Here is an 18,769-nt window from a genome sequence, read left to right on the forward strand (position 1 = left end):
TGATTTATAGTGTCTGAAATCACTCATTCACTACTCTCTGTATATTAGTAGTTGCTCTATCATAAGCAGTAAATCGAGAATTCAGACACTTATGAATCGTTGTCCTGTGTGGAGGTGTGGAGTCACACATCTGTAATGTTTACAAAATACATAAAATGGACAGTTCATACTGTAGACTGTATTGTAGGTAGGGAGTGGTTTCAGATCAGCCATGGTTAGAGTTAGTATATGAAACATGGTGTAAAAGATGGACATCAGCCTGCTCCAGTGTTCCACCCCCAGTAACTGTGATTACAATCTGCAGCTGTGTAAAGCTGCTGTCTGCATTGTTTTATGAAATGATAATTGAAATATATTTTGATGAGTATTTTGGTGATATTAAGGTGCCTATAATGATCATCTCTTTGACTCAAAATATTACAATTCAATCAAGGCTGTCGTAAAGGAAGAAATAGCACGTTCATTATTTTGAGAATTAAGAAATAAAAAACAGTCTTGCTGAATGTAATACTCTAGCCTGGTCCAGTATGACTATTTTTCCTAGAATGGTGAAGTCATGACCTGGCCAACTCTGCTTCTGATTGGCTAGTACTGGTTGCCTTTGTTGGTTGGGTTGGTTAGGTTTAGGCATGAGGAGCGGGATTGGTTAGGGTTAGGGTAAGAATATCAGGGTAAGCCAATCAGATGCGGAGTAGGATGGGTCATGACTTCACCATCCTAGGAAAATAAATATTGCAACCGGTTTATGATGGCTAATGTTTGCTGATGTTAGCTAACTTTGGATGGATATTGCTGTGTAACTGATATTACTGAGTTTGCTTGACTGTGAAGTGAATATGTGCCTCACGGTACTCGCACAAATTTTACATGTTGTGTTTATTTGCTCCAAGTATCCAAACATTAGCTTTACCTAGCTAGCATGCTAGCAGCAACCGTATATGTGTGGAGTGCGTTTTTCCAGTTATTTCTGTTATTATTCGGTATCTCTTCGTCTTTTCTCATCTCTGGATGTTCATGAAGTAGATCCATAAAGCCCTGCGATACGTCACACAGTGGCTGATGTTCAGCAAGTTACACTGGGTTGCTTAATGATTTAAAAAGTGAAAAAAAGAAAGGAAGGAAAAAGAAAATGATTATTCCAGATACTGTCATACTATCATAATGAGAGGATTTTGTGTTGCACGTTCTTGACTGTTTGTCTGAAGTATTGCCTGGTTGGTGCCAGTGTTGATATTTATTTACAAGAAACTGTGAGTGAATATTATTATAAATGGGTCTTTTAATAGCATGCAGGTTCTATGTGTGAGCATGATGTTATGAAGAACTGCTGGGTTCCACCAACCTTTTGTTCATACCACAGTAATGTGATGTATCTGATCTTCATACCTCCTCCTTTCCTTCTCCATTCTTCTGTTTTCCCCTTCCAACACATCTCCCTCCTTCTCTTTTGTCCTCTCTTAGGTGCATTGCCATCCTCAGCAACCAACTTCCCCTACCCTCTCTCCCCCACTGACTGCGTTGAAGCTCATCGGGTGTGCTCTGCCGACCCCCAGTGCGAGGCGTTGTACCGGGGCTTGGAGCTGTGTGCAGCCGATGCAGCGGTGTCACCGCTGGGGGAGCAGGCGGCGGCAGAGTGCCTGGAGAGACAGGATGCTCTGCTAGCCAAACACCCCTCTCTGTTGGCATGCAAGTGCCAGCGCGGCTTCCGCAAAGAGGAGCAGTGTCTACGCATATACTGGAGGGTTCGCCTGCTGCCAGGTCAGTCACAGCTCTGGGGTGGTGAACGCAGGTGAATACAAAATGCAGCAGGGAGGCTTAATGTGAACAATGCAAAATAACTGATTTTCACATTGTGATTTAGGTTGATCACATTACTGGTTAGTAGGATACATTAATTGTTAGTTTGGGTCTTTTCATGGGATTTGATGTCAATAAAAATATAGAATGCTGCCAGTCTTGTCCTTTAAAGCTGTTGATGATATTAAAAGTTTGTGGTGCCGCGTTTGCACACCTGACGCACCTTACGGACAAAATAAATAGACAGAGTAGAGATGAGCAAATGTAATAAAATAGGTGTAGCATTGACAAGACCCTATATGCAGGTGTTTTAAGACACATCTTACGTCGTCGGGGTGGTTGCCCTTTACACATACAGGCATTTACTCATAATCACAATATCTATTTATTTACCAACTTCATCACGTATCACACTGGTTTCAGATAGAAACATTGTGCTGAATCTTTCTTGCTTTCATGCTTAAATAATTCTGCCTTCATTCCCTAAATCCAAAAACATTTTTACCTGTTTCTAATTTCAATTTTAACTTTGAACTTGTTTCCTAACCCTAAACCTGCCTCGTGTAGAAGTGAAGTCCAGTCAAATAGACCTCACCCTGAGATTCACACACACACACACACACACACACACACACACACACACACACACACACACACACACACACACACACACACACAGTAACAGAAGCATATCCAGAGTGCTGGTGTGATGTGTGCATCAGTAAGTGAGCTAACACTAGCCAGCGGACTCCTCCTCCCCTGTGGCCTATTAGTCAGCGGAGCATTAGTGTAATTACACACTCTTCAGTTTCTAACGCTGCTAGGCTGCTCTAGCATGTCATTACCATAAATATATAGCCTGGAATAGGATTTACATACATAAACACTTTACATGCCATTACATTCTTGATTGAGTTTGTACTTTGGAGTGTGTTTAAATAATTTGCAGGAACAAACGGCTCGTCCTCTAGTCAATCAAGACTCTGCTAATGGGTTTCAAAACTGGACAAAAGCTGCCTCCAATAACATGAGCTCATGGTGACTCTGGGTGTATTGTAATAGCATTCTCATCCCTCATTTTGTCCATGCTGATGGGATTTACTGTAAATGACAGAGCAATTGTGTTTTTTTTTTTGTAAATATAGTTATGTTGCACGGATATAAAAACCTCAGTGCAAATATGTGGGTTATTATATTTATTCAGGTTATAAAAAGGAAAAAAACAACAGAAAATTTTAAGAATAACAAAAATGAAATCAAAAATTGAAGCATCAGGACAGAAAATGACATCAGTCTGAAGGGCTTTCTTCATAATTTCAATAAAGGTGAAATGAATAGTTCAACATATTGTGAAACACACTATTCGCTTTCTCTTCTAGAGGTACATAAAAGACTGAAACCATTCTCATATCTGTGGGTCAAGCACAAAGCTAAAGGCAAGAGGTGATTAGGCAAGATCAGTGGTTCTCAAACCTTTACACGTCAAGGACCCCTAAACTGACACAAAGTAGACCACACACCCCCATTTGATAAGATTTTGTCCCAGGTTCTGTATCTGATAAGATTTTTGCTTTTAGATGTTTTATTACAGAAAGTGTTTGAAAGCCATGACTAAAATAGACATACATTCTGTCACTATGTTACTTATGGATGGAATTATAGTGAAAATTGAAGAATTGAAGATTGTCCTTTTTGCTGGGGAACCCTCGGAACCCCCTCAAGGAACCCTAACTTTGAGAACCACTGGCGTAGATTAGCAAAACATTGTTCTAGCACAGAAATGCTTGCTCTAAAGCCAAAAATTGTAGGTTTTACATTTCTGTTTGTGTATGGATTAAGTAAACCAGATACAGCATGGTAATAGTCAGCTTCACTGGTGTTGGCAGGTGTATTTTTGAACTTTGGACAGAGCTAGTTAGCTGTTTTTTTCCTGCTTCCAGTCTTGTGTAGTGCAAAATTCAGGGCCCTCTTCTAACCCTGTACTACAGTTATTTTAGACTTGCTGAGCAAGGTTTGAATAATTACCATCCACACACACACACATACCAAACAGGCTTTAAAGCTAAAATACAGTGCTTTACTATAATAAAACTGTCCACTATCACTAATGTTACACACATTTAAATTAGTCAGTTTTGGTTAATTCTGCTTTCGTAGGCCGACACCCATTGACTGGTAGCTAACCGGTTAAATTTAAAGAAAAGTTGCGATGTGACTTTTGTTTGTGAGAGCTGTCCAGCAATCAGGGGCCAGAGCTAGTTGTCTGCCCTGGTTAGCTTGACTTTTAGCTCATCCTTCTTCATCTCAAAATGTTTTCACTACATTTAGTCACAGTAGCTCTCGATGGCATAATGTAGTCGGCTTGAGGTACCGAACTAGCTCTTTCAATCCCTCACCCTCTACCACACAGATTGGCAGCACATCGGTCATCATGTGGCACACTAACTGGGTGGTGGACTAATAACAAATTAATATCTCTGTTGTTATTACAGATAGACCATAGGATTAGCCTGGTAGGCTAACAGTCCGTCAGCTGTATGACTTTATAGCCGCGCTGTGATGTCTTTCAGAGCACACAAGCACTGTAATCATACCTGTCACCTGCCCAGCACGGTGCTGTTAAACCAGAGACACCACAGCCACACCTTATTTTATCTATGGGCTACAAACAGCACGGCACAGCTATGCTAATGATGCTAGACATGCTAGCTACTAGTGTCGGAGCCTCTGTGTGAGACACTTCGGTTGGTAAATGTGCGTTTCTAAAACTTATTTCGGGGCTGCACTCTCAGTCCTGGAAAGTACTGAAATTTGGCACCGAATGATCTAACGTGAATAACGTGAAGTAACAAGATCAGTACCCAACCCTAGTATGCAAGTTAACCTATAGACCAACATGCGTAACTGGTAAAAAAATATTCTCAGTGGTTAACCGATGAACTGATTAACTACATTAAGATTACTACTATTAAGATGAATTACATAGCCTACCTGAGCAAGTAGAGTGGCTCTTATCAGATGTGAGGTGCTGCAGGGTGACTGATCTCAGAACTGCTGGAGACTTGGCATGCAGATTACTGGCTGAAAGAGGAAAAAAAACTGCACACCCTCTGCTTGCTGTGACTGGTGCTCTACCACAAAGAATGAAAGAACATAAATACGACGATTGCACAGCAGTAGTATTGTATTCGGTAATGAGACAAGATGAACCTTCCCACTGTCACTTGAGATCAGAAAGTGAATAAAAAAATGTAAACACAATTACTGTGGGGAATATAATTAAAGCACAATAAAACCTGATCATGTACGATACATCTGTCTGGTGTTGCTGTGGTGCAATCACAAGGTTAATCTGATGCTGAAGTATAAATCAAAACTTATGCAGAGGCAAGTAAGGAAGCTGAAATATTTGAATGTGCAAAGGGGTGGTTTTACTTCAGGGACCTCTCTGCACTGCAGGGGATGCAGGCGGGAGGCCTTTGTTATCCTAATTAGCTTTGTGAAGTAAATATCAATTTGACACAGTGAACTGTCAGAAAATACATGGAACAACTTCATTTCGAGATAGAATAGATTATAACACAGAATCATTTGTTATGCACACAGAGCAACATGCTGTTGAGGATAGTTTAATGATGTTAGATCTGTTATCAAAGAGTTATGATTTGAACATACTGTACATGATAATGCAGATGACTCATGGTCACACTGATCTTCTTTTCACTGGAGTTTCCACCACTGTCATATCTCTTTTCTATATCACTGTCCCTGATTATTTTATTTACTCTCCTGTGTGTCATTGCTTCCTAAGAATTCTTCCTCCCTCTGCACCTCTATAAAGTGTTATCTTAACTTGATGGTAGATGCTAGAACCCTTGCAGATTGTTTTACCGAGAATACTGCTTATCTTATATCCTCTTCCTCTGATGACCTAATTACCATCTTCCATAGAAACCCAACAACCCACCCCAACAACCCAACAACCAACCAGGATCACCTTGTCATTTTAAAGGAAAATGTTGCAAACTGGGATCAAACTTGGTAGGAATGCTGATCCAAAACAAAAAAAAATCATTAAATGTTCTTTTCCTTTTTAAAATTGTATTTTAAATATAATCCATTAAACAGAGAAGACCAAACATTCAGCAGTGTTCACTGCCCATGCAGGTGAATGAGAAAGAAAGAAAGAAAGAAAGAAAGAAAGAAAGAAAGAAAGAAAGAAAGAAAGAACGAAAGAAAGAAAGAAAGAATGTATGATTTAAAGGAAGAATGAAAGAAAAAAAAGAAGAAGCTATTTACATTTTGGTAAGTTTTCAGGGGGCACTGTTAAGATTAGATATTCTGTTTGCACTGCATATGAGTGTAGTAGTATGTTTGAGTGTGTGTGTCTTTGGACAATTATGATTCTGTACACGTTTCTGTGTGTGTATTTGTGTAAGGGAAGATGGAGAAGTTACAGATAAAGAAAAGGTTAAATAATCCAAAGATATTAATAATAATAACAGTTGAAAATATGTAGAAAACTATTACAAGAATTGAAAGAAAGAAGGGAAACATGTTCTTTTGGGAACAAGGGGTTAAGGTTAGGGGTTTAAGGATGACGGGTTAGGGGGTTAGAGACCCTGAGCCTGGGGAACTCTGGATCTCCCACCCAGAGTCCTCCAGGGCTGCAAGGGCCCGGTCAAAGGTTACCTGTCCTTTAGAGGGTTATTCTGTAGGTTCTGTGGTTAAAAAAGGGAGGAAGGAATGAAGGTGAAATGGATAATAAAGAGAAAGTAGTAGAAAGAGTAGGAGATAAATACACAGCTGAGCAGATACATATTTAAATGAATAATAAGTAAATAAATTGATAAATAGAAAATATATAAATACAGAAGTAGACGGGTTAATGGGTGAGGAGATCAGTTCTGTATAGTTCAGACTGTGCATGTTTAGTGACAAAATATGTACAAAATTATAACAATGGCAATTGCCATTATAATAATTACAATGATAATCTGCAAAGACATTTGTTTTAATGAATTTGGTTAATATTGGTGGAAAATGGTCCATTCTGGTACTTTGTGACCATTGATGTGTTCAATAAAGTTATTGTGGCTTTGGCTCTCTAGCACATTTCTCAACTGTTTTAAACTCTTTCACTGGGCCAAGACTTTGTTGTTTCCCTGAGGAAGTTCTGTACAGAGAAAGTAAATAGTTTTTGTGGTGTGCCCCAAGGTTCAATCCCAGGCCCCATTCTTTTCTATCTGGAGAAGAGATTTAGCTGTTTTGGATTATTTTGCCCAAAGAAATTCTCAAAAAAGACCTGGATGTAGAAGTTTGGACATGGTCTTAATAAACACTGCATCTTCAAATCATTTCTTTCAACTGTAAAAATCTTAATACTTTTAATTCATTTTTCAGATAATTTCACGGCCTCATTCCAGATTATATTGATGAATCCTTATACTGCATTTGAAGGAGGTCACATTTAGTTTCACTGGTATTTTCCAATTTTTGTTTGCTTTCTTTCCCTCATTGTTTGTTCCTTCCAACCCGTTGTTTGTGTGTTCCTTTTCTCTAGGGGAAGATGAGCTGGAAATATCTCCCTATGACGACTCACTAATGGATACTCGTATGGCCTCCTTAGTGGCAGGTAAAACACAATACACATATACCAACACACAGAGTCACTCAAACAGTCTTTGTTATGATTCGGTTGTTGAAATCAGTGTCTATCACCATGAACTATTTAATGGCAGACAGCTTCATAGCTCTGATATACCTGTCATACAAGTACATGCCGCTCAATAAATCACTAAGCCTCAGAAATTTTATGGTGTTTTCAGACCAGGGGTTAAAGTGGGATTTGGCAGGTAGGGGAATCCTAAGATCTGGTGTAGCGGTGCAGCAGGGAAAAACGACTCACCTCAAAATAACTCAAATTGATTTGTACTGGGAGCTCCAGTGGGCTTGTTTTCTTTGTGGACAGGCTAACTTATCAGCTGACCTTCTTTCAAGCACCCATGGCTCTGAGCTGTGCTGCATTTGAATTAACCAGATAACTGCAATAACACATCATGTATATCCACTGTCTGATTAAAAAAAATCTAAAATGAATGACATTACTTATGCAAGCTTTGAATTGTATTATTATCACACATTAACATTAATAAAGTACTTTCTAATTGGGAAGTGCTCATCCCAATTTAAGGGCACTTTATGCTCATCATACTAGCAGTGGGACCAGTATGGTGGAGCTAAAATCACAAGTTGAAACATTTTCCACTCATGCTGGCGCATATTTCTGTCTACTTGCATCTTTACATTGACTTTGTAGGTGATCGTGCCGTGCAAAAAATTTGCTATGCATTTGGTCTGAACACACCATTAGTCAATATGTATCAGTCAATACAGATTTAGTTATTAGTGACAGAGGCTCTTTACATTTGTCTTCTCCATAGTCTCTGTAGACCACAGAGCTGCCACGTTTTTGGCCTGCGGTCCTTTGGGGCCAAGGAATTGGGTTGTCAGTCTTTCAGTTGGTTTGTCCATCCATCCAACACTTTGGTTCAGAGTAAATATCGACAACTGCTAGCCAGATTGCAGTAATGTTAAGACCCCGAGGATGATTCCTAAATATTTGTACGACTCCTAGATTTTTCCTCCAGAACCATAGCCACACCAATACTTCTATCATGAATAGTCATCTAGACAAACAATGGATTTTCGTTTTATGTATGTATACATATGTATGTATTCAAGGACACCAGAGAGAAATTCTATTTTTTTTTTTTTTGATTTCCTAACCTTTCGTGTAGCAGCCAGTTTTAGTTCTAGTTTTGAATTGACCAATTTTCAGCAACAGACTAAACGTTCTTCTTAACTGAAGAATCTGAATGGTGTGAATGTTGAGGTTGGAACAGTGATGCGTTCACTTACTGATTTACATATTGAGTGTATTTAAATGGTCACATGATCGCCTAACGAACTAAAATGAATGCACTCTGTCTATGAACTACATAGACAGAGTGCGAATCTTTGTACTGAATTAAACAAAACTGTTTGAATCAGTAAAGTGATTTGTTATTTCCACCTGTACTGTGCACATTCATGCACCCCAGAGGATGCTTTGAGACTTTGAGATTTCCTGTACTACCACCCTCAGGACAAAGTGACCTTTTTTTAAACTAAAAGCTATAAGAGGCAATTTTTGAGCAATTATTATATGAAGCTTGGGACTTCCACGTCCCCCTTCACAACTTTCTGCTCACACAGGGGTTTTGCGTTTGTTAATTGAACTTCTCCTCACCCCGTCAGCCTCATCTTTCATGCAACTGGATGGTGAGAACCAATGCCTGAAAGCAGCTCAGGACTGTGGCTTGTATGAGAAGTGTGGCTCCCTGCGATCAGAGTATGTCCTGGCCTGCACCAAGCGGGTGCCTCTAACCAACCGATGCAACCAGCACAAGTGTCACCGAGCCCTGAGGCGCTTCCTGGAGCGGGTGCCTGAGGAGTACAGTTTGGGTGTCCTGTTCTGCCCCTGCACTAACACCCTGTGTGGTGAGAGGAGGAGGAAAACCATTGTGCCCTCCTGCTCCTACCAGGAAATGGACGGCCTGCAACCCAACTGCCTCCACCAGCAGAGCTTCTGCCGCCGGGATGACCTCTGCAGGTTAGACATGACACCCAGACAATATATGGGGCTGATACTGTCTGTTATCATAAAATTTTAAAATGCTACAAAATGGCCCCATATATGGGGCAAAATGGCACCATATATGGGGCCATTTTGTATTGTTTTATTATGGAATTGATAGCAGTATTATGTAACATTGCATTCATATGTGTCTGAAAATATATTTTATAAATAAAAAATTGAGGTACATTATATCAGTGCCCCAAATCCACCAATTTCCTCACAGCTCACCATTGATTTAAACTCAATGTTTCAACATTTCTGTAAATAAATGAGAGAATTTTAAGATTTTGGTGCTACCAGGTGCTATAAAATGTATATAAGCAAAGATGTGTTAAAATTAGTTACTGTAAATGTAAAGGGTGGTGCTTTGTTTGCTAAATTTTTACTGTGGTGAAGCTGTGGTCACATCATAAAGTGCCTCAACAAAATTCATCTGTGTGTCTTCACATAATAGGTGCTGTAAACTTTGTAACGTACTGGCTGTTTGTAGGGCTAGCTGACGATGTACTGTAGCTGGCAAGCTAACCAGTAACATGATAGTTAGCTGGGAAACTGCTTGTGCTAACTAGCCACAATAGTTCTCCAAGGGAGCTTGCTCACAAGCTAACTAGCTAGGTCACTAACTGTTAAAACATTAAAGCGATGTAGGCTATTTGTATCATTGGCTCCTATCTCACATCTAGCAGTAAACCATGCTATTTATGAAGCTGTTTACACTCTGCCAGAGGAGAGTTAAATAGAATTGGATGGTGCAATATCTAATCTGATAACTTCTTCTACCTTGGACTCTGTGTCTCCCTGTTCCTTACTGTCGGAAAAGATGGTGAAAATTATTATGATGAGGTAACAAAAAAGGTAATGATTATTCATTTTAATGTCCCACAGTGTTTAACTTCAGGTGATTATACACTAATTAAAATATGCTTATGAATTTTATATTCCATTTCTGCCAAGTCCGTTCTGCTAGATGCCACTAAATTCTACACACTGCACCTTTAATATATTAGGAGAGAGAAGCTGTAGGAACAGTGAATCGAAAGCAGATATAACAAAAAGATAGTAGTCATGAAAGAACATAGAAAAAGGCAAAATGTGAAAGTTCTAAAATGTGTCAGTACTTTAAAAAAAACATTGGTGCTCGACTAAAACCCCACATCCTTTGAGCTTAAATTTACAGGCACGCAAACACACCCCAACATACATTTCCACCCAAATTTCCTTCCCACTTCTTGTGTTTGATGTTGAGTTGTTGTTTCTGTTGTTGCCAGGTCCAGACTAGCTGATTTCCTTCAAAACTGCCAGCCATCTCCTCTGACGGCCAGCGGCTGTCTGAGAGACTCAGCAGGCCTCTGCCTCCGAGCCTACGCTGGACTCATAGGTACGAGGGTGGGGTAGTAACTCTAACTATAATATCTGCAGTTTGATAGACATACCTATACCCTACATGTACTTATACCCTACACTATACCCTACTTAAACTGACTTGTAGAAAACTAACTTGGTAGCTTAGTAGCTTATCTTATCAAATATGTTATTATAATAGCAGATACTCATTCACATGATAGTATATTTGGAAATGTTATGTAAATTAATTTAGAGCTATCTTTTCTCAGGTAAAAAATCAAGATAATACTTACACATACCAAATATATCATTGTCTCACTGTGTAAAATGTGGCTGATGGGTGATGCTGACAGTTGAGGTATGGTCCACTGTATACCTGACAGAAATAACTGATACAGATGAAAAGTTCCTATTGATTTCCAAAGGGAATGCATAAGGGTCTTATTTGACACACTTGCTCTAAGTTTAGGGTAATAATACAAAAACTTGATTTCTTAAAAAATAAAAGAGTTAAATAAAATTATTAACTTAGAAGTTATCAAAAACAGGATTTTAAATTGGGGTTTTTCAAAAACAACCTTTTTCATGAGAACTTTTACTTCAATTGTGAAATAATTGAATACTGTTGGATGGAAAAGTGGTATCAAAATGTCCTGAAACTTTCCAGATGCACTTCTTCACTCTCCATCCATCTGCTCAACATTATAAAAAAATGTTGTTTTCTTAAAGAGGGCAATTGTTGTTGTTGTTTATTTAGATTGATTAATTATCAGATTAGACTGATTAAAGCTGGTTTTGGGCACTTTGTTTTTAATTCACTTTTGTCGGTAATATACTTCCATATATGAGCTGGTCTTCACCGTACTAATCAGCACATGCATGCTGGCTGGCATGAAGAGAGGGACTGATATGAAAAGGAAAGACAAAGAAGTTATGGTTATAGCTTAAATTGTCATCATGAGTAACAACTACATGATAGACCTGGCAGCATGTTAAATATATGTCTTATTCGAAGACTCTCTAAAACAGAACTATAATGTACAAATGTCAAAATAAAAGTGTGGTATACAGTGAATGGATGGGTTTAAGGATAGATGGCTGGAGTGGGAGAGTAATGGGTGGAGAAGTGTATGAACAGGGTGATCAGATGGAGGAGAAGACGCAGCAAGATAGAAACTGAAGACGCATGACAGCTGACAAAAGATGTGGATCGAGACGCGTTGAGCGGCTATCTGCTCGCTCTGACAATGATAAATGACTTTTCTATAAGGCTTATAGCCTTCTTAAAGGCACAACCCGCATAATCCACATATTTATAACAGAGTAGTCTGCCAGAGATAACCAAACGATGTGAACGCAGTGCCTTGTTTTCCTGAAGAAAACATATTGATAGCAGTTTTTTGTGTTTTGCATTCTTCAGGAGTTCCTCATCATCATCATTGATCATTAGAAGATGTTGACAGCTCATGTATTTGTATGAGATATAGGCTTTAAAACTGTATTGTATCCTAAACTCAGGGCTGGCCAAGGCTTCTATAGCCCCTTGCTATTTCCTATTCCAAGAAAGTTTATCAACGTAATGAAGAAACATTGTTAATGAACATATCTGACAATTCTCAAAATGTTTTGCTACATGTATCAGTAAAGTGTGCACTGACAATGTATTCAGTCAAATATCCAGTCATAGTAACTAAAGCATTATTCAACTTTTTTATGGTTCTGTTTAGACACTTAAAATTTTTTGGAAAGATCGTGTTCTTGGATTATTACAGAATTCCACAGTGATTGAGACATGATGTGTTTACTGTATTAACATGTAACCATAACGACAATCTTTCACTAATCTTAAACCTTAACTTCCTACACTAGAAAATCCTGCCTGTGAACATAATCCAGGCAGCAGTTATGTTTTAAGACACAACTTAATTGGGAAAACAGAATGATATTATATAAATGTAATTTCTAGGAAACTGGGATGGCCCATAAGGTAGAAAAATACATCCATCAATCAAAAAAGCTATGGTATGCTGTGGTAAATGGACAGTTCTAAGTTAACAAAATCATCATATCTCATTAAAACAACATTTTATTGTTATAACATTATACATTGATATGTTGTTAAGATTTTAATAAATTTGTTAAAAGGAGAAAAAGACACAAAGACAGGATGAAGCCCACATCAACTAGAAAGATAAAGTGATATGTTGCAGCGTATTGCTGCCACCATGACAAAAACTGGCGGCAGCAAGCCTCTGTAAACTATTTCCCATTTCTAGTTTCCAACTTAATGCAAAAACAATTTATTTTCTCATCTCACTCGAGGAAAAAAAAGTGAATCAGTGCATTTCCCAAAATGAACTGTTTTATTTAAAGACTTTTTGGAGGAGAGTGTGTGTTGCACTCAATCATGGTGTTTGCTACCTCATCTTCATCCAGGCTTCAACTTATTGCCGCAATTTGGGCTCTCTGGCTTTAAAAATTGCCAAGATGACACTGAGCAGAAAAAGCTCAACTCCAGTCCCTTCAGCTCCCCTAAGAAGCTCCCCTACATCATTTTTTTCTACAGGCTATGTTTCAGCTTAGTTTGAAGTAAAAGAACAGTACCCTCTTTCTGTTTTGGGCCATAAAGCAATTTATCTGATTTCCTGCCAAACTGCTCAAAGTAAAATGCAGTGTAGAAGCCAGTAGAGAGTTTTGTTGGCCCATGACAGTGTTTGTTTCTGGCAATCATGTTTATGTCTCTGAAATATTGTGATAAATGAAACATGTGGCTCCTTAACTAAACTTTTTGTATATGAATTTTGACCCTCTTGACATGTAGGTACCATCATGACGCCCAACTACATCAGTAATAGCTCTGCAGACGTGTCGCTGTGGTGCAACTGTGAAGGCAGCGGCAACCAGTGGCAGGACTGTCTGAGACTGCAGCGCATGTTCACCCACAACACCTGTCTGCGTGAGTCTACACTCTATACTCATGTTTTATATACTGGTCTCTGCAGAGACACTGAACAAGTCACAAATATATTTATTGTCTATCAAAACTTAATCTGCCTTGATTGCAATATGACATTTTGATCAGATTCCATGCAGAAATTTATTTGTCATTTTTGCTGGTTGGTTTTGATGGAAAACTAACATTTTTCCTACAGTTCAGCTGGAATACAGTGAAATTATGATGGTAACCGTTCTTGCAGAGGCTAATCAAATCCTGATTTCAGTCAATTGTCAAGGCTGGATTACCAACTGGGTAAAGCAGGCAACTGCCCCCAGGACCCCAGACCTCCAGGAACCCCCCAAAACCCTTGGTCCACAGTGTTTCAGTTTGATTGTGATCATTTTATTAACTGCACATTTGTTTGGGAATATGCGTCACTATAGCACATGATCAAAAAAAAAAAGATGTATTTCCCAAATAAATCTGCTTTTAATCAAATTACCACAAAAACATACATGGAAAATCCAGGGCCACGTAGTATAGTAGAAAAGTTTAAATAATGTGCCATGTGTAAATGACTGCACTTGATGGATACTTATGGATACTAATCTACAGAGAAGAAAGACATATCACTGGGGGCTCTAATCTCATCTTTGCCTCAGGGCAACCTAGCAGGTTATTCTGATGCTGCTATTGTCAATGTTCTTTTTATAGTGAGGTTGTTAAAATGTCTGGTGAAAATCAGACAAAAAATCAGCCAAACTAAACTGAGGAGGTGAAACTTGTGTTGGTAGATGAATCTGCCCTTCAAAATGCGATTAATGCAAAGTAAATAAATTGGAAAGTGTAATCCAGCCTTATACAACACATAGATGGGTTGCTATTGAATCTGCCTTTACAATATACTTGAGTTCAATAATTTAGAAAATAATCAACTTGCTTTCTTTGAGAGAGTAAAATGAGAAGATCAATAACAATCTCATGCCTGTATGTTCAATAAGGAGCTGGAGTCAGGATGTGGTTAGCTTAGCATGAAGACTGGAAGCAGGGGGAAACAGCTAGCCTGACTCTGTTCAATATAACACCTACCAACACCTCTAAAGCACACTGATGCTTTTTTAATCTCTTTTGTTTAATCACACAAACTGAAATGGAAAAAACATCCATTTGGATCTATTTGTTGGTGAACAGCTGGATGCACAACCTTGTTGTCACTGTGAGGTTGCCAGTTTTATAAATTTGACTTCATTTATCCTTTATTTAACCAGGAAGTCTCTTGAGGTATGTTATCTCTTTTGTGAGAGAGACCAGGCCAAAATGGCAGCGTACATGTGTCTGTACAGAGACCAAAACCAAAACCTGTGCACACTGACTGTTACTACCAGAGACACTGCTGTGCTGAATGAGTAGATGGATAAATAATTATGTCTCAAAAAAAAATAGTTTATGCTAATCTAGGCTAACCACGTCTTGACTCCAGCTCAGTACTGAACACACAGACATGAGATTGTAACAAGCTACTTATCTCAGTCTCAGAAAGAAAGCAAACAACTGTATTCCTAAAATGTTGAACTATACTTTTGAATTGTTTCCCCCATCTTTGCCATCTTTTATTTAGAGAAATTTCCTAAGGACAAAGCTTAAGTTAATTTTGTGCTTCAAATATTTTGTATACTTATACATATATTTAAGTGTCTAAAATAAATAGTTCTTTGGCATTTTTATGAAACCCTGCACTGTTGTAATGGCATGTGTTACTATCCCACATATCCACATATATTATTCTGAGAATTTAGAATTTTTGAGAATTTTGGGAATTATTTCGAAGTCATTCCACTCATTTAAAAGATACTGACTTGTTACAAAAATATTTCTATCCATATTGTTTTTAATAAACCTTGTTTTAAATAAAGCATCATAGGAGCAGAAGTATAAAAACAGAATTAATGTGTCACCATCAAAGGTACTGTGGGGAACAATTCAAAGGGAATAAATGAAAGAAAAATTACTTCGACAGAATGTCTGTTGAATCTGCCTGGGTGGCTGACTCCTGCAGTGATGTTCACAGCATGATCTGAACTCTATCTCTTTATACGTCAGCTACAGTACATCCTACAGCCTTAGCATTCATGAGAGTCTTACAGTTTGTATCTACAGCACGAGGCTTCGGCAGAGCGCGAAAGGTGTGAAGAGAAGAGCCGGAGGGTAAAACCCTTCAGCTGTCACTCAATCACAGCAGCTGTCAATAAGACTGTCGATACACACTGAGCCTGTATGTCCAAACACTAAAGCCTGGATCGACGCGTCAATGCACTTCCCATAAAGCTTGGTGATTTATCAAGCTGCCGACAGCTCAAACAATAAAGCTGCCAAATAGATATGTAGGTTCACACCCACTCAGATGCAGCGTTGCAGCACACAGGCCAGCTGAATGCACACAAACACACACACACAGAGTCAGTGACGGGGTTGTGTCTTCATGCAGGTAACTCTATCAGTTGGATGGGGAGCCCTGCTTCCCTGCCTGCCGACATAACCCCCCCTCCTGCTCCTAGACCCTCCCCGCTGGTTCAGGAGGATGAGCTGCTGAGCAACAACCACCTGCCTGAACACAACAACATCGTAAGTACACTTCAGCTCATCACGCGTGTCGCCTGCACATTTTAGATTACCTTTCAGAATTTTATCCCAAGACCTTTCCTATGATCTTGGGTTGGAGCTCATCTCGTCACTGTCACTGTGTATTGTTTATTTATTGTATTTGTTTTATCTCCACTGCTGGGGCTTTTTATCTTTTTTACTTTTACTTTTTTAAAAAAAATTATTTTACTCTTTCCCTTCAGTTTTATTTTTACAAACTCACATCATCTTTCTCTTTGGTTCCTGACAGCACTGAGTTAGTGATTTGATGTAGTCTTTAGATATTTGCCATGATGTCATACTTAGCTTTGCCACCAGCACCACACCATCATCTCTCTGACCAGTGCTTGACCAACTTCACAATGAAAAGGAAAATATTACCTTGTACATGAAGGAAAATGTTCAGAGGGGGGTTTATATGTTTATTCGCATATTAAATCTGATCAATTTTTCAAGCCAAGTACAGTAGAAGAATCGTTTCAGATGGAATTATAGTTGAAAGATGAAAGTTTTGAATATTCTTAGAGTATACTTTATATTATAAAACAATATAATATTATATATGGTATTTTCTAATAACAGTGTTACTCTTATTATCCCTGCTGAGCAGCAAAGTATGTTATCATACAATATCTACCTAAAGTTTGCTAACATTAGCTAACATTACCCACAATAAGGTCATTCCAGACCAAGGAAGATTGGAGCAGAAGAAAATTAAAGGCTGTGTTATACTGCTTATGAATTAAACTTTTAATGTGTAAGAGGAAGAATGTGCTATCTGTTCTATGAAAAGTTACACAGTCTCACTCTAAAGCTGCACTAATCAATTTAAATGATGTGTCACTGGTAATGACGTATCAATAGAGAATTACCACCTGACTCCCCTCACTATGAAGCCTTTTGGTGCCTTTCAGCTCCATGTTTTAGTTAGATAGTCAGTAACTTTACTGTTGAATTTACTGTTGACTTTATTGAACCTGTACTTGTCAGATGGCCAGAAAAATATCTCCAAATGAACGCTAATGTTCAGAAGATAGTAATATGTAGATAAATATGAGTATGTTTACATTCACTCAAGAAATGAAGTCACTCAGAGAAACTAGGTTTTGCAGGTAGTCAGAGAACATGTCCACATGACCTGCAGTGACCTGGTTAAATCCACATATATTATTATGGAATCATTATAATCATTATTCAGGAAATTTAGCTTATTCTTTTAACTTTATTAGTACTAGAGGACGCTGCTTCCTGACTTTTTTTCTTTTTTGTGTGTGTATGTGTGTGTCGGAGGAGACTGACGGCACAGTGACAGAGCACAGCTTTTCCTCACAGCATGAATGTGTCTGAATTTTATAGTCAAAGGTTCAGGGTAGAAACCAACATATTCAGACTTCACCCCTGAACAGAAAGTTGGGTTTACAATCCATTTAACTTGTATCATTTATGCATCCAGTTATGTTTTTGGTTCATCAGAAAGCCTATCAGTGATGGTTGTCATAGAAGGTCATACCTCTCAACAGCTGAACACAATAGAGTCAGCATTTGATTTGAGGATCAAAGGAGTTGCTCTTGGGCAAGAGTTCTCTGAGAACTTTGGCTAGCCCTCAAAAGATTAATAGTGTAATCCAACAAGTCCTGAAGTCACAATGATAGGAGAGACTTCATGAATACAGGTTGAGTTATCTACAATTCAACAACTTATATCTGATTTATTGATCTGATTTAAAAAATTAAAACACTATTTAAAGAGATGATTAGATTTTAATCTCAACATGTAGCTAAATGGAGCAGAAAAATTGTTTGCAATGTGATTTATGATTTATATGGCAAGGTTGCCCAACTCCAAGCTGATGTTTCTTCATGGCTGTTTTTGTTCATTGATATGTTTGTTCACTGCTGATGAAGAGATGTATAATTCAGGCTCACAGCCTAACAAATACTGGATTTTTTAGGACGAAACAATAATGATATTCACAAATATCTGATAACAATATATTATATGGGATTCTTTCATTTATTTTATATAAACATGTAACGTACACTGACATTTTTGAAGAACTCTTTAAAGTTTGAATCCTTAAAGAGGACATATTATGCTTTTCCTTATTTTCAGTCATATATATAATGTTACAATGTCAGATGTTCATATTAAACGTGGCCAAAGTGTCAAATAATGAGGTAAGTGTATGTAGAAGTAATCCTATGGGCAAAAAGCACCGGCTTCAGACTGCCCTCAATTTCCAACGTTTTTTTCTACTTTCAGCCCGAGTCGACAAGCACTCGTGACAGAATTCTTTATATGGTCCTCTACTCCACGCACAGTGTATCAATTCACTGCTCCACTCTGCTAACATTATGGCATTTTTCTA

The 18,769-nt window shown here is 38.3% G+C and overlaps 1 protein-coding gene across 1 annotated transcript in view; it reads left to right on the forward strand.

Annotated features, from left to right (window-relative positions):
- gfra3 (GDNF family receptor alpha 3) overlaps positions 1 to 18,769 on the forward strand; it is a 54,568-nt gene that overhangs the window by 21,942 nt on the left and 13,857 nt on the right. Inside the window, exons 2-7 of the mRNA XM_067598531.1 lie at positions 1,462 to 1,758; positions 7,361 to 7,432; positions 9,097 to 9,451; positions 10,747 to 10,856; positions 13,644 to 13,778; positions 16,246 to 16,382. Coding sequence (XP_067454632.1) covers positions 1,462 to 1,758; positions 7,361 to 7,432; positions 9,097 to 9,451; positions 10,747 to 10,856; positions 13,644 to 13,778; positions 16,246 to 16,382 — 1,106 coding nt within the window. The remainder of the gene's footprint in view (positions 1 to 1,461; positions 1,759 to 7,360; positions 7,433 to 9,096; positions 9,452 to 10,746; positions 10,857 to 13,643; positions 13,779 to 16,245; positions 16,383 to 18,769) is intronic.

The sequence above is a fragment of the Thunnus thynnus genome, chromosome 9 (genome assembly GCF_963924715.1).
Source record: "Thunnus thynnus chromosome 9, fThuThy2.1, whole genome shotgun sequence".
NCBI lineage: Eukaryota > Metazoa > Chordata > Actinopteri > Scombriformes > Scombridae > Thunnus > Thunnus thynnus.